Source organism: Octodon degus, unplaced genomic scaffold, assembly GCF_000260255.1.
Source record: "Octodon degus isolate 3935 unplaced genomic scaffold, OctDeg1.0 scaffold00069, whole genome shotgun sequence".
NCBI classification, from domain to species: domain Eukaryota; kingdom Metazoa; phylum Chordata; class Mammalia; order Rodentia; family Octodontidae; genus Octodon; species Octodon degus.
This window is the reverse complement of record NW_004524645.1, coordinates 9,714,563-9,741,635: the sequence shown is the minus strand read 5'-3', so window position 1 is coordinate 9,741,635 and position 27,073 is coordinate 9,714,563. Positions and strand designations below refer to the sequence as shown.

At 44.0% G+C, this 27,073-nt stretch overlaps 1 protein-coding gene and 1 pseudogene across 1 annotated transcript in view; one reads left to right on the top strand and one right to left on the bottom strand.

Annotated features, from left to right (window-relative positions):
* The window catches only part of Txlng (taxilin gamma), a 51,677-nt gene extending 44,954 nt beyond the window's left edge, over window positions 1–6,723 (bottom strand). Inside the window, exon 1 of the mRNA XM_004635080.2 lies at window positions 6,524–6,723. Within this exon, the coding sequence (XP_004635137.1) occupies window positions 6,524–6,625 (102 nt within the window). The 5' untranslated portion in view covers window positions 6,626–6,723. The remainder of the gene's footprint in view (window positions 1–6,523) is intronic.
* Window positions 6,724–17,978: 11,255 nt separating this feature from the next.
* LOC101579054 lies at window positions 17,979–19,279 on the top strand (annotated as a pseudogene).
* The last annotated feature ends 7,794 nt before the right edge of the window (window positions 19,280–27,073 follow it).

Below are 27,073 nucleotides of genomic sequence, written 5' to 3'. Positions count from 1 at the left end.
ACCCATGCAGTGAGGGCATCCACTGTACTATCAGTTACACAATTATATGCCAACTTAGGTCAATCTCACCCACTAGGAGCTATTATTTAAGCAAGTTTGGTTTTGCAGTCCTGGGAATTAAACTAAGGGTCTCTGCTGAGCTGGACCCCTAGCCCATTTCATTTGGCAACAAGATCTCCCAAAATTGCCTGGGCTGGCCTCAAAGTCCTCCAATCCTCACGCCTCACGCACACACTGGTTTGGCTGTTTTGACTGCACCTCAGGCATCTCATCAATATGTGAGGATACCACCTTTGCAGTTAAAGAGATAATAGAATGCATGCATATTTAAATGGTATATGAAACATGAAATCTGACCAAATGTCTCTCCTTTAAAACAATGACAAGCATAAAATGTGAACAACATATCTATGTAGAAAAAACCTGGTATGGTGAGTCCTGTAGAGAATCACACAAAATGGAACAAGGATGTAGCCCAGTGGTAGGCACCTGACTAGCATGCCAAGCCCCTGGGTAAGATCCCTAGCACTGTAGGAGGATTGAGGTGAGTTCAAGGCCAGCCTGGACTACACAGCAAGACCCTCTCAAAACTAAAAAAAGATCCCTAGCACTGAAAGAGGGGAAAAAGAACCCCAAACAATCAAATCACTTATACACACACCCCATTTTGTTGTCTACATTTGATAGTTTTCTAGATGCAACTTAAATAAACATGCCATGTTATAATATGGAAATGTGTTACTACTACAGGAATTGTAATATCTGGTCTCTTCTCATTATTGCTCTTCCAGTTTGACTCTCATAAAAAAGTGAAATCTACCAGAGCTTGTCAGTATGGTTAGAAAACAATGTTGAAAATAAAAGCTCACTTTGCTTCTTATTATTTAATATCTATGCCAGCAAAGTGGACATTCATCAAGTTGGCAAGTGGGGAGAAAAAAAAAGATTAACAAAATGGTTTCTTCCTACCCATCTCCTGACCCATTATGAATTCTCCTACCATGTAATAGTTCTGAAGAGAGGGGACTAGGAAGGTGGGCGCCTGGATTTATGTAAGCAGTTGCACTCTAAAAGAAGAAAAACGTGTCTTACAGATATTCTCCCCCAGCAGCCTGTCAAACCTTACATACCGCGCTATGCCCAATGTCACGCCCACTCTTAACCATAATGGGGCGGGCATGAGCGTCCTTCCCACTTGGCAGATGAGGTAGCAGAGGTTCACAGACCAACAAACCTGCCTGAGGTTGCAAAGCTCTCCAGTGGCAGTGTGCCAAGAGTCCTGACTCTAAAATCTATATTATTTATCCTCACTGTAACTAATTAGCACAGCACAGATGAAAGGGTACTGGGTTCCAGACTCGGCTTTAACCCTTAGGCAAGTCCACTGACCAAGTCCCTTGGTCATCATTAAGTGTGCGCAATGAAAGCTGTCTAAGCCTTCTCCATGACACCTAAATGGTGCTAAAAGAAATGTGCAGAGCCAGTCATGGTGGTGCATACCTATAGTCCCAGCATTCAAGAGGCTGAGGCTGACACAGGAGGATCTTCAAGGGTTCAAGGTCAACCTGGACTACATAGTAAGTTCATGGCCACCTGAACTAGAAAAATCCTGTCTCAAAAAACCAAAACCAAGACAAGCAAATACTATAGGGCAATATTTTTTTATTTTCTATGTATTTGGCCTTTTTGAGACAAGATTTTGCTATGCAGTTCAGTGTGGCCTCAAACTCACAGCTCTCTTCCTGCCTCAGCCTCCCTAGTGCTGGGATTACAGGTGAAATCACAATACTCAGCCTAGGGCACTATTTAAACAGAACTTGCATGAGTTTAAATTACATATATTTTTAGCCTTCTAAATGGTGTATGAGACTGGATGTGGTAGCAGATGCCAATAATCCCAGCACTTGGGAGGCCGAGGCAGGAGGAACATTGTAAATTCAAGACCAGCCCAGGCTACAAAGCGAGCTCAAGGCCAGCTTGAACTGCATAGTAAGACCCTGTCTCAAAAGAAAAGACAAAAATAAAATAAATGGTTTATGAAGATAAAAATAATTTTCTAAGTAATTTTTAATATTTCAAGCAAAAATCTAGTTTACATGGTTGAAATAACATATAGGCATGGTGGCATAGTCCTATAGACCCAGCACTCAGGAGGCTGTGGTAGAAGGATTCCAAGTTTAAGCTCAGCTGGGGCACCTTAGCAACTTAGCAAGATCCTGTCTTATAATTTTAAAAGACTTGTAATGGGAGGAGTTGTAACTCAGTGCAAAGGCCCTGGGCTCAATTCCCAGAATTCTCAGTACAAGAATAACAAAAAAAATCTACCTTAGGCATTCTGGAAAACATGAAAATATGGAGAGTGAAATGTTCAGCTTTGTCAGTATTTTGGAGGAATAAGAGAAGATGACTAAGGCAGGCATGTGGACTTTCAGGGCAGTGAAACTATTATATGTGACACTGTAATGTTGAATATATATAGCCCAGCCTCCCATGTGCTGGGATTACAGTTATACACCACCACATCTGGTAGTGATTCCCCAACAATTATAACAAATATACTGTACTAGTATAAGATATAAGTAAGGGGAAACAGTATTTTGAGATTAATGGGAACTCTATACTTTCTGCTCAAGTTTTTTGTAAAACTAAAAGCTCTCCAAAATGTCTTTTTTTAAAAAAATCAACCTTGTGAAACAAATCTTTGCCAGGCATGGTGACACACGCCTGTAATCCAAGCACTTGGGAGGCTAAGGTAGGAGTAGCACTGAGAGTTCAAGTCCAGCCTGGGCTACAAAGTGAGCTCAAGGCCAGCCTGAACTACCTAGTGAGACCCTACCTTAAAAAGACCAAAAAAAGAAAAAGAAAGAAATTCTACATAAAGCTTTAAGAAGCAATACAAATAACCTTGATATTCTAAAATCACCTGAATGTGACCAGGAGTGGTGGCACATGCCTATAATCCCAGGACTCGGGAGGCAGGAAGGATTCAAGTTCGAGGCCAGCCTGAACTATATGACCTTATCACCAAATAAATAAATATATAATTAATGCATCTGGACTACTTGATAAGTGTACAACCATCTTTTAAGACCACATTTTTAAAAGACCATGTTATCCAAAAGAACTTTACGCAATGACGGATATAGTACAGGCTTCCTCGAATACAGTAGGTTCTAGCCACACTGGCTATTGGAACACCTGAAATTTGGTTAGTATGACTAAGAAACATAACTTAAAATTTTTATTTAACAAATTTAAAAAGCCACACAGTGGCTCTCATACCAGTACAGTTTTTCTTTTTTTTTTGGGGGGGGGGAGTTGTACAGGGAATCGAACTTACGATCTTGTGCTTGCCAGGCAGGTGCTGTGCCACTGAGCTATATCCCTGGGCCTCCAGCACAGTTTTAGACAATTCCCCAAGAAAACCTTTAAAATAAATGTACTGTGAGATATACAGCTACTTTCTCTTAGTTCAATGAGAAGAAAGATTTGTACTAATAGTGTTTAGATATCATGTCTGCATTTTATACTATAACTACTACGAAGACAACAATACGCAATGTATTAATTATTGTAACTATCCTACTAACCTGTTTTGAAACTGTCTCATTGCTATTTCTCAATAAAATAAAAAATAAATGTACTGTAATATTATCTTTAAAAGAAGAAGCTATCTTAAGAGACCATGCAAAAGGATTTAGTTGGGAAACAATGCCACCAATTAACTGAGCAGGTCAAGAGTGACTAGGGCTGGGGATACAGCTCAGTAGCACAAGCACCTACCTGACAAGCACAAGGTCTTGAGTTCAATTTCTGGTACCAAAAAAAGTGACTAGGTACTGAAGCCCAGGAATTCAAGGCCACCCTGGGCAACATAAAGAGACCCTATCTTTAAAAAATAAAAAAAAAATTAAATGTGGAGCTGGGGGTTGTGGTGCTGGCCTGTAATCCCAGCACTCAAGAGGCTGACACAAAAGATGACTACAAGTTCCAGGCCAGCCTGGGTTACACAGCAATACCCTATCTCAAAAGAACAAACAAAAACGAAATGATCAGGTTAAAAAAAAAATAACCAGGTAGATGATTCAAATGACCAGGAACCCAGGAACTAACGAAGCCAATATCCAACTTTCTGCTCTTCAAGTCCTACAATGACAACTGGCTTTTAATTTCTTCAGTATTTTTTCAAAAACAACCCAACTTGTTATACATCATTTCTGCTTCCAGAAAAAAAAATGGCAGAGGCCAAGTTAGAATAAAGGAATAATAGCTGGGTGTGGTGGCACACACCTGTACTCCCAGCACTCAGGAGCCTGAGGCAGGAGCATTGTTCCAAGTTCAAGACCAGCCTGGGCTACAAAGTGATCTTGCAGCCAACTTGAACTGAAAGTGAGACCCTGTCTCAAAAAAAAAAAAAAAAAAGAATTAAGGAATACTCAATTAAGTTAGTGACCCTGAAGACAGGAATTTAGGGAGAACCCATCTCAAAGTAAAAAAAAAAAAATTAAGAGCCTGGAGATACATCTCAGTGTGAAGGCCCTGGGTACAATCCCCAGGCCAGATTTGTTTGCTTTGTTTTGGTGTTTGGATCCAAGGTCTCATGAAGCAGTCCAGGCTCGTCTTCAAGTCTCCACAGTCCTCTCAGCCTTCCAAATACCAATATTACAAGCATACACCACCAGGTGAGGTCAAAATTGAAAATATTCACCCACTTTTAAAATTCAAAAGCTGACATTTAACAATGTGTTTAAATTCCACATCATAGTTGGTAGAAAACCAAAAGGAAAAAATATTCCCATAGAAGCACGAGGAAAGACAAAAAGGGGAGAAAGTAAACAAAAATAAGGCAGTGGATAGATATATGGCTATTCATATCTAGTTGTTAACCAAAGCTTTTGCATAAAGGGTCATTACCTCTTATCTTGGTCCTTTAAAATACTAGTTGATTAAACTTCAGTTCCTAATTCAATGACTTTTTGTCCTTATCCCAGTGGCATAAAAGGGCACTTATGTCCTCAACTGCAGTGGCTTTTTATCGGAGAGTTCTCTCCTGAGAAACCTATGAAATCAAACACTGAGACTGGCTTTCCCACCCTGAGGGAATAAGTGTCCAATGTGACAGTGTTGAAACCCTAAAGTGCATTCGCCCACAGTTTTTTTCAGTCTTACAAGCACTGCATCTCTTTTTTTAATCCTTTGTAGAATACAAAGAAAAAAAAGAAAGGTAACTGAGAAGTAGTAACACCCTCCTGCTGAGACATGACCTCGGAAACAGGCCCCAAAAAGTCAGATGCTTGACACTTGTTCAAATGTGCAATGGGACCTTTGTTCTCCCTTTTGAAGTTCATGAATTGCATTAGAAAAAATATTACGTATTTCGTAATTTCATACAAGAGTGATTTCTAAGATTAGCCAGATCCATAAGTAATATTAAATAGCCTTGAGTGATCAAGCAGGGAGTCCAACAAGTTGAACCTTTCAATCTGTTCACCTGCCAGGAAAAAAAAAAGAGGAGCTTTCGACCTTCCCCAGGCCCATTCCCCGCAGTACTCATTCCTGGGCCCCAAAAGCCTTCTACCCTCTTGTTGTGCAATCTTTTTCAAACTCCGCCCACTGAGCTCCAGAACAAGTGGAATCTCCCATTCGACTTGAATGTATCCAGGGAGACACAGAAAACTCCTTGACGTGAAGCAAGGAAGGAAGGCAAGGGGAAACGGTCCAGCCTGACTTCCAGATTAAGAAAGACCAAAGGCCAGGGTCGGGGAGGCTCTCGAGTTCTGCTTATCAAATTAAAAAGGAAAAAAAGTAAGAAAAAGGAAGGTGGGACCCGGAGGACTGGGAAGACCAGCGACCAGAAGATGCTGCTCCCAACTCTGCGGGACACAGGTCACCCAGCATCACCGGCCCGTCAGGCCGGTCTCCGGGCCCCAGCCCGCCCGCGGCGCCCCCTCCCTCTGTCCCTCCCGCCCGCGCGCGGCGGCGGGGAGCTCAGGGGCGGGGGAAGGGGCTCCCGCGGTTATCTTGCTGCGCCACAGCCGCGCCCGCGTGCCCGGGGCGCCCCGCAGCGCGCCCTGCGCACCTGCCCGCCGCCGAGAGGGAGAGTCAAGCCCCAGAGTCCGCGGACGTTGGCGCTCACGGCACAGGCAGCGCAGCGCTGGGACCGGTGCGCCGTGAGCACAGGGGGGTGAGAGAGGGGACACCTGGCGCCCGCGGCCCCTCACGTGGCTGTCACACCTGGCGCGCCCCCGCTGCCAGCCCGCACCCCTGAGACCCGTGTGCACCTTGCCCTTCCTCACCCCCCGCGTCGCGCGCCCTCAAGCACCAGTCAACGTCCCTTCGCACCCCATCCATCCTGGTCCCACCCCCCCACCTGCTCCCACTGTCGTCACCCACGGGAGGGAGAAAGGCCGGATGTTCGTCCCGTGCCTAAAGGTACCCGGGGAGAGTGAAGAGGTGCACCCCAAAAAGGGTAGTCCGAGCATCTCCCTCACGCGGCAACAACAAAAACGTCCCCCTGACTGACCTTCTGCCGCGGGCTGCGTCGCCGTCCACTCCGTCCGGCCTCCACAGTCTCCTCAGCGCCGCCGCCTCTTCCCCGCGCTGCCTCTTCTACCCGAGTCGCCATGAGGTGACGGCAGCAGCCAAACAAGCAGCCCGACAACAGGCAAGGAACCTCTCAGGGCCCTGAGCCCCGCCCCCAAATCCCCACGGCCAATCGCCGCGCGCAGGTGTCCCACGTGACCGGAGGAGGTTGGCCCCTAAGGGCAGGCCCCTGTTGGGGGTGGGGAACAGTAAATCCCAGGCTGGGATTCTGCTAGGGCGGAAGGGCAGGCAGAGGCCGCGCGAGTCTGCGCGGACCATGGGAGGGCCTCGGGAGCGGACTACAAGTCCCAGCAGGCCGCGCGGGCCCGGTTTAAAAGCCTGCATCAGGATTGGAGCGTCAAACGGGTGCTGTGAGACGCACGGAGGGCCGAGAACCCCGGGACCGGTGTGTGCCGTCCAGTGGGACTTGTAGTTTCTGGGCTCTGTCTCGGCCGCAGAAGGTACTAGTTATTGTCCTACCGGAAAAGTTTAAATATAGTGCAGGGTTTGAGAAGGAGCGGAATTTTGTTGCTGTTCTTCTGAATGGAGTGCAAATGACTTAGGAATAAAAGGAACATTCGCGATGCTCAAGGTGGATGTCATGGCTCTCAGAATATGAGGCTTTTGGACTGGGACACTTCCCAAAGTCCAGCCCTTCCACTGTCGTTCTCACCACAAACTGCACTGAGCGCCAGTGGGTGGGCGCCGCCTCCCCTTCACTTTGGCTGAGCCGCCGTTCCGCACAATTAGTTGGAGCTTAATTCGTGTTAAATGTGTCCTACTTTCTCCACCATTAGTTTCGTTCTTAAATATTTCAACAAACTCAGTTTACTGAATCAGTTGCTTTTCTTCCCTTGACCGGGAAGGTGGTTTTCCTCCGTAATGTTCGCTGTTTCCAGCTGACGGAATCCAAAGATTCCCACAAGATGTTGAAGTTACAGCACCATCATGAAATCCGGACTTACTGTCTTAAATAATTCGTTATGAAAATGTGTGCAAAACCTATATACCATCTTTTATTGGCGTTGAATACAAAACATTGTTAGCAGGTGCCAAAAATTTAATAATGTGTGAGAGTAAATTTCAATATCTGAAAAATCTCATGCATTGATTGTAATTATTTTGTAAATTCGGGAAAATATTGTTTTGTTTCATGGGCAGAACACATCTGATCAGTTTTGAGATTTCAAAACGAAGGAAGAATTTGAGACACAGATGGCAGTTAATAATGAACTTATACCGAAACTATGTAAACCTAATGGGCTGAGCCACAAAATCTCATTTTCTTAAAGGAAGAAGTTCCTGCACAATGTAGAATAAATCTATCCATAGTACAATTGGCTAGGAAATTGAGTGGCAGGGTGCATGGCAGTTAAGTTGTAGTGCTGTAGCAGAAAAAAGAATATCAAACCAAGTGGAAGACTTTGCACTGAGGAGTTAGAAAGCAACTTTTATTACACTAGCAGGCTTGGGCACCCAGAGATTCAAATCACCAGCCCAGAGTCAAGTTTGAGTTCAGTTTAAATATGGTTTGCGAGTGGAAAGTACAAAGCTGACAGCAGGTTATTACATGATTGGTTATATGGAATACAAGAATTATGTCATATATTGTCAGGCAGGTTTGTACAGGAGCATTCTGGGAGGGACGGGTCTGAAAGAGTAGGTAGAGTTGAAAGTGTCCTTGACTGGGCCAGTCTTCCCCCAAACAGGACAGCCTTGAAGCAAGTTGCAATCACTGTGGATTTTTAAAACGCAAGCCAGACACAGTCAGATTGACCCCACACATTGTTAACAGGGTACATCTTGGCCTAGACAGTCAAGGCTAGCTACATGACAGGGAGCATGACCATAGTTATGGGCTATGAATTGATTTCTAACTTTTCTTATAATATGCCTGCAAGTCTGCTCTTCTATAAGTGTGCCTTAACAGTACAATAGAATACCAGGTAGCTCCTAAAATTGTAAGCATTTTTAAAAATTGGCAGGTAAAAAAGATATTTTATTTATGTAGAGTTGCCTAAGAGTATGTTTAGATAGAGATGTTTAGAAGATTATTCATCAAAATGCTAATAACATCTTTCCTGGGTGGTGAGACTTGGGAATCATTTTACTTCAGGATTTAATATATTGCTTCATTATGTATGAAAACAAAACAATAAAATTGTCATTATGAAGAAAAAATAACTCTGTAACTGCAGGTCTTAAGAGAAATGAATATTCAGTTGTATTTATTGAACCACATCTTCATATCAAAAGGATTTAGAATGATTCTATGCAACATGCTATGACACACAATAGAGATGTCATACCATGTGCATGTGTAGATACACACATGCACGCATATACTCAAGTAACAAAGGGATAAGATGGGAAAATAAGGCTATGTCATGGCACATGAAATGCACACTGTAAGATCATACACTCAAGCGAGAGGTAAACAAAATTTTTTTGACCTTCTTGATAGCTGAGAAAAGAGAAAAACAATTTACAGTTTGATTTAGCACATCTCAAAACAAAAACAAATTAGTTGCTCAAGAGAAACATATGTAGTACTGATCCTTTGAGAAATATGGATATTAGAGATCTGGTGTGTTGGGGTTTTTTTGGGGGGGGGTGTTTGATTTTTACTTCCTCTCTCCCTCCCTTCCCTGTTAGGGACCAAGACCAGGGTACCAAGCATGCTAGGCAAGCACTTTACCCCTGAGCTACATCTACTCCTGCAGCCTGATATACTTCTTTTTCTTTTCTTTTCTTTTTTTGAGACAAGTTCTCAACTTATAACGTAGCCCAGTCTGGCCTCATATTTGCAGCAATCCTCCTGCCTCAGCCTCCCAGGGGGCTGGGATTAGAGGTGTGCACCACCACACTCGGCCTGGAGTGTTTCTCATAACATCATGTGGTTTGGGTTTTAGCTTTTTGAGGCAGGGGGTCACTATGTAGTTCAGGTTGGATTAGAACTCACTGTGTAGCCTAGCTGGCCTCCAGTATTGTGATTACAGGCATGTGCTACCATGGCACAGGCTTATATCATCTTTTATATACACTCTGGTAGTTTTCCAATCTGTCTACAAGTGTCCTTCCCTTCCAAAAATGAAGTCTAATTCCCCTTCTCGTGAATGTGAGCCACATTTAGTAATCCATTTCTAAACAATAGAGTGGCCAGGCATGGTGGTGCCTGCCTATAATCCCAGCACTCAGAGGCTGAGGCAAGAGGATCATTGTGAATTCGAGGTCAGCCTGGGCTACAAAGTGAGCTTAGCCAGAGCTGCATAGTGAGACCCTGTTTCAAAACGATGGAAAAAAGAAAAAGGAATACAATGTGTTAGAAAATGGTACATATTTTCCAAAACTGGATGAAAGAATAGTTTCTGCCCATTCTGTTATCTTCCATCATTCTCTTCTCTAAATTAGACTAACCTTACTTTTATCATCCCCATTCTTTAGATCTTTATCTCAGGTTCATCCTAATTCATTCATCTCCAACGTTAGGCTTGGCCAAATCTTTTTTTTTTTAGGAAGAGGTAACAGAAATTGAACTCAAAGCACCTGCCTGTCCAGTGCAAGGTCCTGAGTTTGATCCCCAATACAAAAAAAAAATTGAAAAAAAAATATATATTGAACTCAGGACCTTGAGCTTTCCAGGAATGTGCTGTGCCACTGAGCTATATCTCTGGCCCCAAAGCTTTCTTCATGAAGCACTTTGCCTGCCTCTGTTGGCATCCAGTATTAAGTCTCTCTTAGGTCCTCAAGGGTTATCATTTCTTTATTGCAAAACTTTAAGAGGCATTCCATGTTTGTTGGGTTTTCATTTGTTTGCTTCTTGGGTTTTGTTTTAATTTTTTAGACAGAGTCTCCCTATGTAGTGCAGGCTGGCTTTGAACCTGCTATGTAGCGCAGGCTGGCCTCAAACTCATGGACATCCTCCTGCCTCAGCCTCCCTAATGCTGGGATTACAGGCATGCCCCACCACACCTGGCCCACTTGGTGTTCTGTCTATTAAGATTTTTCTTATCTTTGCTCCAGGAGACAGCACCTTCATTAGGAATGGAAACTACTAGTAGGGGAAAGGCCACAAGGGCCTTTCCTCATTAGGCAGGGGACATTCTCTGCATGCTGTCTAGGGGCTGAGTAACTTGAAAAGGAGTGCATGTATTCAGATTCTTATTAAAATTTGAAAGCAACTACTGGACCCTTAGAATAATTTGCTGAGTTAACACATCTATAATATTCAAATAACAGAACATAGCAAAAAAAAGGGGATACAGATGTATGTTCATTTTGTATCTGTGTATTCAAAGTGGTTAGGATAGATATATAGTTCCATTCTCTTTATGAATAGAGGGATTTGTTCTAATAGAGTTTGTAAATAGGATATTATGTCTGCATCTTGTACAGCAGTTAACCACTAGGAAGAATGTATGCAATGTGTTAATTATTGAAACTGTCCTACCAATTTGGTTTGAAAAAAAAAAGATATCATGTCTGCATCTTGTCCTTTGAATAACTACTATGAAGACAACAATATGCAATGTATGTATTATTGTAACTGTCCTACTAACCTGTTTAGAAACTGTTTCATTGCTATTTTTTCCCATTAAAATGAATAAAATTTTTTTAAAAATTTGAAAGCACATTGTGGTGGCCCTAGGGTGCTGGGGACAGACCAGCCAATATTACAGAGGCAAATTCTGTTGGCTTTGTAGCTAGCCTCAGGGAACTGGAACCCACAGAGATCAAAGTTAATATGGGGAGAAAAACACAAAGTTAATATGGGTTCCTGGACATAGGAAGAAAGGTATAGAGGTGTAGACAATTATTCCAAAGGAAACAGGCTTCATGTTTGGCAGGTTTTTACACTTTATTAATGTGAGGGCCGGTGACATTATTTTCTAATGCAACTAATGATTGAGCCACATCCCCAGCCTTTTTATTTATTTTTTTAAGGAGGGAAAGTTTACTTCGGTTCACTGTTTATAGAGGCTTCAGTCCGTAGTCGCTGACACATGGCAGAGGTCATCATAGAAGAGAAACAGTCCAGGGCACAGCAAGCAGCCAACAGCAAGCAGGGAAGCCTTCTGTCCATCTTTTGCTCTATATGCCATCCAGGCTACAAGCCCAGAATGGGCCTTCCATTTTCCACACCCAGAATTATACTACACCAGTTTAGGGATTACACACCCTTAATCCCAGTATCCCCTAAGGTCCAGCCACCTCTCAAAAGCTCCACTTACAAGCACTGAGGCTTTGGGGGAGGACACCTAGGAACTTAGCAACTTGTCTCCTTATCCTTTGTCATTAATGTCTTTCACTCCACACATAAACTCATAACTCATTCAACCTTTACCTTTCTATCTGTATTCTTTTTCTGTGTTTATATACATATATTTTTTTTTCTTCTGGGACACTGAGGATTAAACTAGGGTGTCCTGCATACTAGGCAAGCACTCTACTACTGAGCTATGTCCTCAGTCCTGTGGTTTTTGTTTGTTTGTTTGTTTGTTTTGTTTTGTACTGGGGAATGAGCTCACGGCTTTAGGCTTGCCAGGCAGGCAGTTACGTTGCTGAGCTATCTCCCCAGTTATTTGTTTGATTTTTTTTTCTTATTTTATGAAAAAAAAATCTTAACAAAATAATAAGAGAATAACAGTAGTTAATACACTGAGCATTGTTATCTTTAAAGTAATTACTCAGGGTACAAGATAAACCAAAAAGATCCTTACAAAAAAGAAACAGATAATAACAAAAAACTTTCTTTTCAACAACCTAAGATAAACTAGTAGTATAAAGGAAAAAAATTAGTGTATATATATGTATATATATATATATATATATATATACATATATATATTTGCAACAATAAAATATGTGACTTGGGGAAGTATTTGAACTTCTCTCTTCTTCCTATTCATGTTTCTTCTATTTTAGTCTTTATTTTTATTATTATTTTTATTTATTTATTTGTTTATTTTTTGCGGAACCGGGGATTGAACTCAGATCCTTGCATTTTCCAGTCAAGCGCTCATCCTACTGAGCCATCTCCTCGGCCCCTTTATTTTTATTTTTTAAAGAGAATAAAAAATAGTGAAAAAAAAGGTACAGAATTTCACTAAGCAAAATAGTAGGAATTCAACAATGGTTGTTATACTGCATAATGTCTTCAAATTAGTTGTTTACTGCAGAAAACCCTGCTGGTAAATAGAATGCAGTTTAATAAGTAGATTGCATGTGATCTAACTATGATTTAGGTAACAGAATGTTACATATGGCAGGACTGGAAGAAATCATTCATAATATTTTTCTTATCCCTTTGTTGCCACCCTCCCACTGTCATTATGCTATTACCAACACCAACAACAACCACAACAAGAACAACAACAAAAATGTTTGAAATTTTCCTCCCATCTAAGGGAAAATTTAGGAAGTAATTTTTAAAATAGCTTCTTGAAAACCTTCATTCAATACCAATCACATAAGGTATCTGTGCAAATCTATTTCACATGATTTCAAAAGAATGATGAACTCATTAAAAAATCCTTAAAGCTAAAAAAAATCAAATTAGTTGTTTAGATTATCTGATGTAAGCATGCAAAATTGGTTTAAAAGGGGGGGGGGCAGGGAGATGGCTTAGTGGAATAAGCGCTTCCCTGGAAAGCACAAGGGCCTGAGTTCAATTCCCAGTTCTGAAAAAAAAAAAGTAAAAAAATGTAAGAAACTAAAATGAGAAAAATATATAAAGCTTTAACTCCTCATTTCATTAGACCAGCAGAAATCAGTAGTACAATTATCCAAGCTATCCTGTATATGTACATAAATATATCTTTTCCCTTTCCTTCTTTATTTTATTTTTTGCGCTGTGAGAGTTCCACAGTGCATCAGAAACTTGGCTTTCATGAGCAGTACCATAAAGCCAGTACCTGTAACATCAGAGGGGTGTTTGCAGAAGAAAAGGTCAGACTTTTGATCACCTGACTTGCAGGATCATACTTTGACATGAAAAGTTCGATTATGACTGTTTTGCCTGTTCTTGGTCACCTATTAACAGCACAGCCTTGCCCCGTTTAGCAATGGTTTTAATTAGAAAGTCAGTCCTCACGTTGTCAATGTTTGACATCAGAATGGAGCCCTATTCGGGAGTGGTATGAGATGGATACACATACTCCTGGGTTCATGTGCTCCAGTGCATCTGGGTCCCTGGCAATCCTAGTTCTAAAGGGATCAGAAGAGGACTGAAGATTAGGAGCAGCAGGGTTTGAACGTCCCTGGGCAGTCGAGGTTCTTCCAGAGACATTAGCACCAAAAGGTCATTATACCATCAGCTGCAGAAAGGATCACTTTTCCTTTTTCATTCTCTTCCTCCAGAGCTTCTGCCGCTGCCGCTGCCACTGAGACTCATGCCTGAGTCCCTGCTGGGCTCATCCTCTGGCTTCTGGCTGCTCAGGGTGCAAGGTGCGGGCAGCTCCAGAGGAGGGCAGCTCCAGAGGAGTGCATAACGTGCCAGGGCGGCCAGGGGCCCAAGGTGGTGGAAAGCCTCCCCTTCTTTTTTTTTGTCCTTCTCCTCATCCCACTTGTTCCTTCCCTTTGAACAGATTCTTTCCCTTTCACGGTATCTATTTCACCTTTCAGATTTTATTTATTCTTTCAAGTTCTTACACTATCGAGACAATGTGATGTTTGCACATGTGGGTCTGATTTATTTCACTTAGGAGGATGGCCTCTAGTTGCATCCATTTACCTATAAAAGCTTTGAGTTTATCATTTTTTTATAGCTGAATAATACTCAGTTGTGTAAAAATATCACATCTTTTATATCCATTCCTCAGGTGATGAGCATTTGGGTTGTTTCCAAGATTTAGCTATGACAAATTGTGCTGCTATAAACATAAGTGCACATATAGTGCTATGGTATGATGTTTTCAGTTCATTTGGAAAACTGTTCAGGAAAGAAATAGCTGGGTTAAATGAAACCTCCAATTCTAGCTTTTTGAGGAATCTCCACACTGATTTTCATAATGGTTGTTCCAGTCTACACTCCCATCAACATTTTGTTGTTGTTATTTCAGGACAAGGCATTGCTAAATCACTACACTGCCCAGCATGGGTTTAACCTTGCAGTCTTCCTGTCTCAGTCTCCCCAAGTGCTAGAATTACATGCACATGTCCCACGACTGGCTGAGTGACATACCTTGAACTTCACCAATTTTACCAATGTTAATGTACCACTATGCCTACCCAGACTCTGACTGGTGTGGCATGTTGTGTGGGGGATCAAACCGTGGTCCCTGAGCTTGCCTAGGCAGGTGCTTTAGTTCGCTGAGCTATCTCACTGGCCCGGCAAAAATACATTTCTAACCTTCATTCTGTCACTGAGCCAAGCCTGGCATGCAGTGGCTAGAATGTAGAGCACACGGATACAACATCACACTGGCTGGAAAGACCAGGGCTGAGGCCACCCCTCTTCCTCTGCAGGGGAGGAAATTACGAGCTCATCACACCTGGTAATATGAGAAAGGTATTGGACAGCTAAAGAAACAGGATGGCCAGGAAAAGAAAGAAAACCTCCAAACCCAGGGTAAGCACTAGATAGGCCAGACTGCCAGAGCTCATCACATAGCGTCTGGAAGACAGAAGATCTTGGTTGAAAAGAGAACTTTGGCCAGGCATGGAGGCATTCACCTGTCATCCCAGCACCTGGGAGGCTGAGGCAGGAGGATTACCATCAGTTTGAGGCCAGCCTGGGGCTTTTTTTTTTTTTTTTTGAGACCCTGTCTCAAAAAAACAAGCAAATACCAAATGTAGAGAACTCTTCCTGGTCCTCCTCTCGGTTCAAGAAGTTTCTATTTGTAATCCCAAGGATAAATTATTGGAATCCCATCAAGTTAATTCAATTCTACCACTTCCAGTGCAACTCACAGTGAGAAAAAAAACACTAAAGCATATTCATAATTATGGGAAGCAAAGGGGTCCTAAGTCCAGCCACATAAATGGCTATCCAGAACAAAGGCCCTTATTCAAAATCAAACCCAGCTTTTATTCATTTGTGAAGAGAGGCGTGGTGTGAGGATGAATGACTGAGAATGGCATGAAGTAGGTGAGTTCTGTGAGCTGGGCTAGGTAGGAGGCCTGCATTTACCTGTGCAATGTGCAGAGAGAAGGATGTGCAGAGCCTGCTACATTACACAACTGAGATAGTATCTAATATATTGGGGTCTGGTGCTTCAGCTCTAATGTGTGATCTTTCAAGTCCCAGGAAATCATAGTCTCTAATTTGAGGCTCAATCCCAGCCCACAGCGCGGAGCATTGGTTCTTCCTCCTGTTTCGATCTGGCGCACATTAAAGAGCAGCAGGTGTGTGTTATCAGAGAAACACACGTGCCATCTTCAGAGCCTACCACCAGCACCTCGGCTAAACCAATAATGCATTGCTTAAAGCCGATTGAAGGGATAAGGAAGAATCCTAGCCAGCTCTGTACATATCAATATAAGGAAATAGGGTCAGAGTCAGCCAAGATGGAGACAATTGCTCTTTTTTCTAGGACAGCTACTCAGGTAGTCCTCCACACTGAACACCAAAGTGACAAGGAGGAGGATAATTGGCCCTGTTTGGATGACTACTCCTGTCTATTCTCCTTCCCTGCACCTGGAGAACCTCGCTCTCATAATCTAATGCCTGTGAGCAGGAGGAACTGTTCTGATTGTGTACCTGTCAACCTTCCCATTAACATCAGGCTCTCTGAGTGGGTTTAACACAGATTGTTCCCATTCTGTGAGACACTCCCATTGCTCATGTTAAGGAGGGCACACTGAGTTTAGTCTTCAGGCCGAGAGCTTAGGCGCAGTGTAGCCTGGGAGACCCCGCAGCCCACATGCCTGCAAGCACACCTCACTTGCCCAGCTGGGCCAGAAGGCTCCTCCATACAGTGGTGGACTCTCCCTGGCCATGTGACACTCATGGTGAAGGCAGAGGTGCTCATGTGACACCTATATTCCTCATGCCCAGCAAGACGCCAGGCATAGAGAGCGAACTCCACACAAACCCTCTGAGGAAAAAAGATTCTCAGCAAAGATCAAGTTCATCCAGAAATCCATTCTCTGATTTTTTTCAAATGAGGGTCAAACTATCAGTTGTTTAAGGGGATTGCCCTTTCTATGTCCTCTTAGAGAACCTCCTGGTAGCCACATATCTCTGTAACACTGTGAACATCTCAGACAGTCCCAGGACCATGATCACTGGCGAGAATAGGAAGTTTTCATTTGTCAATCAAACACACACACACACACACACACACACACACACCCCTAGTACCTTCTCAGCATTTTATTACACACCAGACATACACTGATTTTGGTTTTTTGTTTGTTTGTTTTTTGAGAGAGAGTCTCACTATGTAGTTCACGCTGGCCTTGAACTCACTGTGTAGCTGAGGCTGGCTCTGAACTTTTGGCGATCCTCTTGCCTCAGCCTCCTGAGTGCTGGGATTACAGATATGTGCCACCACACCCTGCTATCCCAGAGCACTAATTAATCCAAAACATTGGCTTTCACATTTACTGCCTATTCGAGGGCTTTAAATTGTGAAAGCACATCTACCTTCCCACAGGACGAAGAGCTTGCTGTTTCCTGAGATTTCCCAATACCATCTTCCTGAGATAATCCAATTTTAGTCCTCACAGGAATTTGACCAAATTCTGCACTTCCTACAGATGTCCACATTCCCATAAGACAGTGAGAGATTTAGAAAACGATTATCACTTTGTTTCTATTTTTGCTTTGGAGACAAGTTCTCTCCATATAGCCCAGGGTAGCCTACAATTCATGGCAATCCTCCTGCCTCAGCCAACTAACTAGCTAAAATGATTGTAATTCTTTTCTTTTTCCTTTATTTCTGCTTTTGTGGTACTGGGGATTGAAATCAGAGCCTTCAAATTGAGCTACATCCCCAACCCCTTTTATTTTATTTTTTTTATTTTGAGACAGGCTTTAAAGCACTAAGATGACCCAGTTGGATCAGAAGTTTTGTTTTGTGGTTTTTTTTCTTATTGTTTTGGTACTGGGAATTGAACTCAGGGCCTTGTGCTTGCCAGGCAGGTGCTGTGCCACTGAGCTATATCCCAGCTCTGTTTTGTTTTTTGAGATAAGGTCTTGCTATGTAGTTTAGGCTGGCCTAAAACTACTGTGTAGCCCAGGTTGGCCTACAACTTATGGTGATCCTCCTGCCTCAGGCTTCCAAGTGCTAGGATGACAGGCCCACAGTCATACCCACTTTAAAATAGTTATACTTTCTACTCAGATTGCTCAGCCTTATTGATTGTAGGTTGTAGCATGTATATTAGACTGGCACATGCTGAGGTGCTGCTTCTACCAGGAAGAGGATACTTAAGACTTCTCTCAGGCCGGCATGGTGATGCATATCTGTAATGCCAGCACTTGTGAGGCTGAGGCAAGAGGATCACAAATTTGAGGCCAGCATTGACTACAAAGTGAATCTCTGTCTCAAAATGAAACAAAGTGGACTGGAGATATAGCTCAATGGTAGAGCTCCGGCCCTACATGCACAAGGCCCTGGGTTTGATCCCCAGCACCACAAAAACAAATAAACAAAGCAAAACCCTCTTCTCAGGAGTTGGGTACAGTGGCACACACTTGTCACCTCAGTACTCTGGAGGTCAAGACAGAAGATCGCTGGAATTTGAAGCCAGCCTAGGCTACTGAACTATGTAGTGAGTTTAAGGCCAGCCTGAACTACATAGCAAGACCCTGTCACAAAAGCTCCTTTTTTCCAGTTTCTGCAGCACAAGGAGTCTTGAGCAGCAAAGTCTCTCATGACACTCTGTATGAGGCAGCGCACAAGGTCCTACATGGGCACCAGCTCAAGTGCCAGAAGTTTTAGGAGACTAGAGTGGCACATCAACTTGAAGAACTGTAGCCCTCAGAAGATGAGTGCTTCTCAGGCAGCGTCAGGCTCAAGTCCATGCCCCGCCCCAAGTTCTCTGTGTGCATCCTGTGGAACTAGCAGCACTGCAGCCAGGCCAAGGCTATGAACATCTCCTACATGGGCATCAAGGTGCTGAAGAAGCTCAATAAGAACAAGAAGCTGGTCAAAAAGTGGGTCAAGAAGTACAGTCCTTTTCTGGCCTCAGAGTCTCTGATCAAGCAGGTCCCACGCATCCCGGGACCCAGTCTCAATAAGGCTGGCAAGTCCCCTTCCCTACTGACCCACAATGAGAACATGGTGGCCAAGGTCAACAAGGTGAAGTCCACAGTCGAGTTCCAGATGAAGAAGGTCCTGTACCTGGCTGTGGCTGTTGGTCATTTGAAGATAGCTGTGCTCAAGATCCACCTGGCTAACAACTTCCTGGTGTGATTGCTCAAGAAGAATTGGCAAGGGTCAGCGAGATAGCTCAGCAGACTAAGCGCCTGCCAAGGCAAGTACAGGGGCTGGGGTTTGATCCTTGAACTGCATGCCGCACTGGCCCCACTCTTGGGCTCCTGAGTTGGCGACTGAGTCCAGGCATGGTGACACACACCTGTAATCCCAGCCCTGGGGAGGATGAAAACAGGTGGATCTCTATGAATTCGAGCTGCATAGTGAGATGCTGTACAAAATACATTTAAAAAAAGAATTAACAGAACGTCCGGGCTCTGTACATCAAGAGCACCATGGGCAATCCCCAGGGCCTGTATTACGGTGCATCCTGATAAATGTCAGCACCATCAAACAAACAAACAAGAACACGTAGAACAGCACAGGTGGTCACCTTCCTGCCAAAAGGGGTTGAGGAGCCCTAGTTCAGGCTGTGCTTTCATGGGTCTGTGAATGGAAAGAGATCCTAGAGAAGGGGCCTGGGTGGCACAAGTGACAGAGAGATATACATCTTGTGTCATCTTTGATATTGTTTCAGAGAATAATCCCTTAAAATCACCTAATATCATATATATATATATATATATATATATATATATATATATATATATATATATATGATCTGAGACATATTCTATACTTATACATCCAGAATCATAATCATTTTTTAAATTCACCAAACCCAAATTAATAATTTTACAGTGAATGCCTGGCCAGCACTGACACACTCAGAATGTATGTCATTACCAGCTCTGTCTAGCTCTGAAACATTTCCACCATTCCAACAGAGAAATCATGAAGCAGCTTCTCCTGCCCCCCACCGCCCCCAGCAACCACAGATCTCTCTGTTTCCATGGATTCCCCATCTGACGCCCTCACACAAGTCAATTGTGCGCGTGCGCCCTGAGGTCTGCCTGCTTTTGCCCCAGCACTGCAGCACCAGCACTGTTTTGGAGACATACAGATACAATAGCACCGATATTGCAAAGACAGCCAGTAGGGAATGTGGCAGTTTACATTAAACCTCCAGTCTTTTTGTTTTTGTTTCTCATTTTTGGGAAAGGGCTTCACTATGTCGCTCTGGCTGGCCTGGAACTCACTATGTAGCCCAGGCTGGCCCTCAACTCATGGTGATGCTCCTGCCTCAGCCTCCCCAGTGCTGGGATGACAGGCATGTGCCACTATGTCTGGCTTTCTCTTGTCTTTCCTGATCATTCCTTTATTAATTCATTGTACCTTGTTTTGGTTTCCACTCATTAATTCATTAATGCTATCATCTTAACTTTTTTCTTTTTACTTTTTCTTGGCCTGTCATTGTTATGACTTGTGTCTAGATGTCTCCCCAAACCTCACATACTCACAGGTGGGGCTTTTCAGAGGTGGCTGGATTTAGTGTGTGATGCTGGATGTAGGATGTATAATGACTAAATCAGTCCCCTGGGCCGGGGAGATAGCTCAGGGCTAGGGAGATAGCTCAGTAGAATAGCCACTTGCCTGGCAAGTGCAAGGTCCTGAGTTCAATCCCCGGTACTCCAAAAAAAAAAAAAAAATCAGTCCACTGATTGGTTTGGCATAGTTCTGGGAGTGGATAATGGGAAGGCCTCCCTGGGTCTGGGTGCACCCGCCCTCCAGGCATGCAGCCTGGACAGAATATAAGGGACAGGAAGAGGGCTGCTGGGGTCCCTTGTTGCTTCCATACTGTGCTTCCTTCTGCCACCCATCTGTGATGGCTCTGCGCCACCCCACCCAGCCTCGGAACCAGCTGACTATGGCCTGAACGCTCTACAAACTGTGACAAATGATATCCATTCACTTTGAGGGCCAGGTATTTTGTCTTAGCAAGGAGAAAAGTAAGTCATGAAACTACTCTTGATATTTCATAGTATAAAAGTAATCTATGTTAAGTGAAAAGCCTTCAAAGACATTTCAAGCCAAAATGATCACTTGTAAACTTTCCCCCAAACTTGGAAGATCTGCTTGGCAGTTGTTTTTCCTGTACATTCTTAGAGAGAGTGCATAGCCAAGAACATGCATTTTATTTTTAAACATTTTGAGGGAAATACTGGGAATTGAACTCAGGACTTGCCAGACTAGCACTTAGGCCGCTGAGCTGTATCACCAGACTAAGAATATGTATTTTCAAATCATATGTGACAAAATTTACCTTTTTTGATTTTTTTTTTGAGACAGTTTTTCATTTTATAGTTCAGGGTGGTCTTGAACTCACTATGTAATCTGGGCTGGCCTCAAATTTGCAACAGTCTTCCTGCCTCAGTCTCCCAAGTGCTAGGATTACAAGTGTGCACCATTATGCCCAACAGCTTTCTTACTTGTTGTACTGCTAGGTTATTCTTTCTAATTTTTTACCTGGGATTATAAGTGTATACTAGCGCACTGAGCTGTTACTCATTTTCCTTTTTTTTTTTTTTTTTTGGTGGAACAAGGGATTGAACTCAGGCTGTTGCGCTTGCCAGGCAAGTGCTTATTCCACTGAGCCATCTCCCCAGCCCCTAATTTTCCTTTTTTATTTCTTGCTATGTTCACTGCTATGTTAACTGCAGAAATTTCCGAAGCTACTGACAAAAATAAACAAAGAAAAGGCTGAAGCATAGTGGTGCACCCACATCCTCTCAGCTCTCTGGGAGGCTGAGGCAGGAGAACCAAAAGTGATTTAGCAACACCCTGTCTTGCAATAAAATATTAAAACGGCTGAGGGATGTAGCTCAGTGCGAAGGCCCTTCGTTCAATCTGTAGTGCTTGCAAGTGCGAGCGCACGCGCACACACACACACACACGCACACACGCACACACACACACACACACACACACGGAAGAAAAAATTTTAAAAGACAAAAGAAAGGTCCAACTCGAGTCAACATTTTGTAAGCCTCTGGTGTCATTTTTCTATACACACACGTGCCCAACACACACCTATTCATTTGGGGAGGAAACAGAGTCATTGCCCATCTCTTTCGAACTGGCCCGCTGTAACATACTGGGAACCTGCTCTAATGTGAAATTAGAGCCCTGTCTTTCTGGAGTGGAGCTGGGCTCTTGCGCATGCTCAGCAGGCATCTGCCCCCAGCCCCACAGCGCCATTATTCTAAGTGCTCCACAAAATCTTTGTCTGGGGAGTGGGATCACATGCGTCAAAGCCACCTGAGTTTTCCCCTGCGTGGAGTCTGTCACAGGCTCGCCCCTGCCGGCAGCGACTGCGTGAATGTGGGATGGTGATTCAGTGCATTTGCATAGCCCAGGGGGTGGTGGTCACGTGGGAAGTGTGGCTTTCCAGCGCCCTAGTGACTAGAGCGCTGTGGACGCCTGCTGCTGCTTCGCTTCTGTGTCCATGGAGCAGCAGTTCCTTGGGCCTGTCCCGTCCTGACCTTTACTTCCTAACACGCGTTTCTCCGCGTTTAGAAGCTTAACTGACCTTTGGGGATAGGGCTAGGCTTCACAGCTCCATCTGTGTCCCTTGTATGATTCAGGCCCTTTTTATCTACTGTGTAATATCTGGCCTTTAGTGGTAGTTAACCTAAAAAAATGATTTATTTTTGAGACAGGGTCTCACTGGGTAGCCAAGGCTGGCCTTGAACTCAGTGATCCTCCTGCCTCAGCCTCCGTCCGGCTAAGGATGACAGGTGTGCTCCACCACGCCCAAGCTCAAGACTTAATGTTTTTGATCAAAGTGATTGTGAAATCCATCCTGGCTCTCAGTTCCACTGTCTGGATGAGCCCCTGTTTGTTGAAATGCAGAGTCAAGAGGGTGGATAGTTCCCAATGTTTCTGTTTTGTAATTGAAGCAGTGGTTTTCAACGACTTCCTTGGCATGAATTTCAAGAGTGGGAATGTTGGACTCAATGTTCTGCACATTTAACATTGTGTCCCATATTACCCAACTGCCCCTTGGGACTATTGCACAATTTTACAACCCCATCTGCAGTGTCAACTGCCTTTTCCCCCATACCCTGGTCACAAGCAGGTAGGTATATACAAATAACCTATGCTCTTAATTTTAGAAGTCAAATTGAACAAGCCTTTTAGGTCATGGTAATTATTTTGTGATACTAGTGATTAAATCAGGGCCTTCATATGGAGCTACAGTTCCCAGCCTCTTTTTTTATTTTGAGACAATCATTTCCTTTATCATTTCCCCAGGCTAGAATTTGAGATCCCCCATCTCAGCCTCCCAAGTGCTCCCCCTGGTTTACACAAGGCTTGCCTATTTAATTTATTTATTTAATTTTAGACAGGGTCTTACTATGTATTTCAGGCTGGGCTGAAATAGGTAGCACAGGCTGGCCAGGAACTCACCCTACTCCTCCTGCTTCTGCCTCCCCAGTGCTGGGACTACAGGCTTGTGCCACCACACCTGCTTGCGCAAAGCTTTTAAAACATCACAGATAGGCTGGGGATATAGCTCAAGGGCACAGTGCCTGCCTGGCAAGGGCAAGGTCATGAGTTCCATTCCTGTTACCAAAATAAACAAACAAACAAACAGCACAAATGTGGCTAGAATTCTCACTTCCTGGGAAGCACTCTGTTAAGCCCTGAGCCGTTTCATGAGCCTGCTTCTATATCTTCTAACAGAGTGACAGGAGCAGGCTTGGTGGTGCATATCTGTAATCCCAGCACTCTGGGAGGCCAAGGTAAGAGAATCGAAACTTCAAGCCCAACCTGGGTAATGCAGTCAGATCCTCTCTCAAAATAAAAAATACAAATAAAAATGGCTAGGGAGGTAGCTCGGGACAAAGGCTCTGGGTTCAATCCCCAGTACAAACATACAACACCAACAACACCACAAACACAGCATGGTGGCAGGGGCTACAAGCCACCCAGCCTGCTCCCATTTTCTCCAGCCTTCCTGGCTTCTGAGCATCAAGTGGCCCTGGCATCACGTGGCACTGGTGCCAGCGCCCTGGGTCTCACATTAGCAATGGCTACCTTTTCCTCTCACTCCTTTGCTGCCCTAGAGTGAGCAGGGTGTGCAAATGGGCCAGAGATGAGTGCAGCTCTGTAGTCTGTTATATCTCATCAGAAAGCCAAGATACTCTGTGTCCCGGAAAAGTAAAACTATGCACAAGGGCAAATGAAAAAGTGTTGAACCCCTTCATTTTATTAATAAAGGGGCTGAGCACTGCACAGGCTGAGTATTAAATCCAAGCTGTTCTCTCTGCTTGTCACTTGGGGACTCTATCCGAGTCCGATCTCATCCCTGGCTGCCAAAGAATGATTTCAGCCAGTGTGGTGGTGCACACTCAGGAGGCTGAGGAAGGAGAACTGCCATGAGTTCAAGGCCAGCCTGAAGTACATAGGAAGATGATCTCAAAAAATCAAACAAACAAAACCACCCTTCCAAAGAAACAAAACAACACTCAAACAAAAAAGAAATAAACACGAAGATTAGGGGGGGTTTTAGCTGAAGGCAACAGGGCCAGCATGTGTGGGGTGGACCTGGAGGCCCAGTGCCCCCAGACTCCCTGGAGTCCATATTTTCTGGGGGTCAGGTTCAGCCTGACCTTGTGGCCTGTCCACTCACTGTCTTGGCCCATCCCTAAAAGAACATTTTCTTTGGGGTATTTTGAGACAGGGTCCACCACTAATTCAGGCTGACCTTGAACTCATGGCAGTCCTCCTGCCTCAGCCTCATTTCTTTATGTATTTGGTACAGGGTCTCATGACTATGAGCTCATCACTATGAGTGCAGGCTCATAGTGATCTTCTGGGTTTTTTGTTTGTTTGTTTGTTTGTTTGTTTTGGAGGAACCAGGGATTGAACTGAGGCCCTTGCGCTTGCCAGGGAAGCACTTACTCCACTGAGCCATCTCCTCAGCCCCAATCTTCTGGTTTTCAGTCTCCCCAGTGCTGGGATTACAGGCATGCGCCACCAGGCTCAGACTCAGTGGCCAGCTCAGTGTGTTTGGGGTGGAGCCAGTGCAGCATATGGTGCCAGGAATCAAACCCCAGTCCTTGCATTTGCCTAAGCAGGTGCTTAGTTCCCTAAGCTATCTCGCTGCCCCCCCGCCACTTTTTCAGACAAGGTCTTGCTATTGTGTGTACTGGGCTTGTGGTTCTGCCAAAAACTGAAGAATAAAGTCACAAACCGAAGGTTAGAGTTTTTTTTTCTTTCAAAGAATCAACTCTTAGATTCATATTCATTTATTCTTTGTATTGTTTTTTTTTTTCATTTCTGATGCATTAATTTCTGTTCTAATCTTTATAATTTCCTCCCCTCTCTGGGCTTTGGGTTGGACTTGCTCTTTTTTTTCTATAGGAGAGTCTTATTGGAAATAAGGAGAGGAAAACAGCTCCTGAGTTTCAGGAGGAACTCAACTTAGTTGCCTAGTGAGCCCACAATTTAAAATTACTTACAGGCAAGCAGAGAACAGGACCAGCTTAATTTTAAAAAGTAATACAAAAAAAAAGAACAGGAACAGCTTAATTGTCTAGAGAGACCCCCTATCTTGGGGGTCTCTATGAAGGTAAAAAATGACCAATAGGGCTGGGCGTGGTAGTGCACACCTGCCATGCTCACACTTGGGAGGCTGAGGTGGGAAGATTGCTGAGTTCAAGGCCAGCCTGGGCTACATAATGAGATCCTGTCTCAAAACAAACAAAAAAGCAAATTGACTGATGGGAGCCCGGGGTCTGGAGGCCAGGTCGTTTGCAGTGCTCATAGCAAACTGGCATCTTCCTGGTTATTTTACATTATAATTTCCTCAGAACCTTGTGGTGGGGAGGGGTGAGCTGTATTTCATGTCATAGAAAAATTTCATTGCATTTTTATTTAGTACCAGGAATTGAACTAAGGACTTTGTGCTTGCCAGGCAGGTGCTGCGCTCCTGTGCTATATCCCTGCCGTGGCTGTATTTTTACATTCTTCAAAACTCAGGAGCTTCAGCAGATTAAAGCGCCTGAAAGCAGGTGTAGGGGCTGGGGATTCGATCCCCGGGCCTGCTGTGCTGCCCCCACCCCTGGGGCATGCTGAGCTGCCCATTGAGACTGGGCATGGTGGTGCTCGCCTGTAATCCCAGCTCTTGGGAGGCTGTTAACAGGTGGATCACTATGAGTCCGATGTAGTAGTGAGACCCTGAACAGCCTGTAGACCTTCCACTAAAATTAAGTAAATAAACAAATGGTCAAGGAGATAGCTCAGTAGAATAAGCACTTGCCCAGCAAATGCAAAGTCCCGAGTTCAATTCCTGGTACTGTAAAAAAAAAAAAAAAGGAAAGAAAGAAAACTCAGGGGCTTAGTAAATGGTGGCGCCTCTCTTTAAGTGGAGCTCCATTCCATGTTGCCTAAAAAACATTGTTTATTGTCTCTTCTCACTTGGATTTCCATGCAGGTGGCTGATGTCCCCCATCACATGCTAACTACTGAAACTGTCTTCCCCGTGCGGCGCAGGCTGGCGTGGGGCTCTCAGGTGATCCTCCTACCTCTCTTTCCCAAAGCCTGGGATTACAGGTATGTGCCACCATGCCCTCCTATACTTACTCTGTTTAAGCTAACATAACCCAAATGCTTGCAGTAAGGCACATCTTCAGCCCTGGACTCCACATTCTCAAGACACAGGCCTTTCAGGAAGAGGAAAAAGAAGGTATGGTCATGTGTCACAAAATGAAAACTGAAATGTATCGATAGAGCAGAGATTTTGCTCTTGCCCTATGCTTTCTAATTATTAACTTTTTGTTATTTGTTTTGAGACAGGGCCTTGCTATGCAGTCCGTATGAAACCCCAGGGATCTTCCTGCTTCAGCCACCCAAGTGCCAGGATCACGGGCACGTGCCACCACACCAGACTTATTCCTTCATTTTGTATTGAAACTCTTACTGACCAGTGAGTTCTGGGTTGCCAAAGAGGATTATTTTTTCTTTTGAGATAGAATCTCACTATGCAGTTCAGGCCGGCCTTCCTCACTGTGTAAGGCAGGCTGGCCTGGAACTCATGAATTCATTGATCCTCTTGCCTCAGCCTCCCCAGAGAGGATCGCTCTCCCTCTCCCTCCCTCTCTCTTCCCACTCCCTCTTCTCTCCTCTCTTCTCTTTCCCTCCCTCCCTTTCTCTCCCCTCTCCCTCTTCTCTTCTCTCTTCTGTCTCTCTCCTCTTTCTCCTGTGTGTCTCTCTCTCCCTCT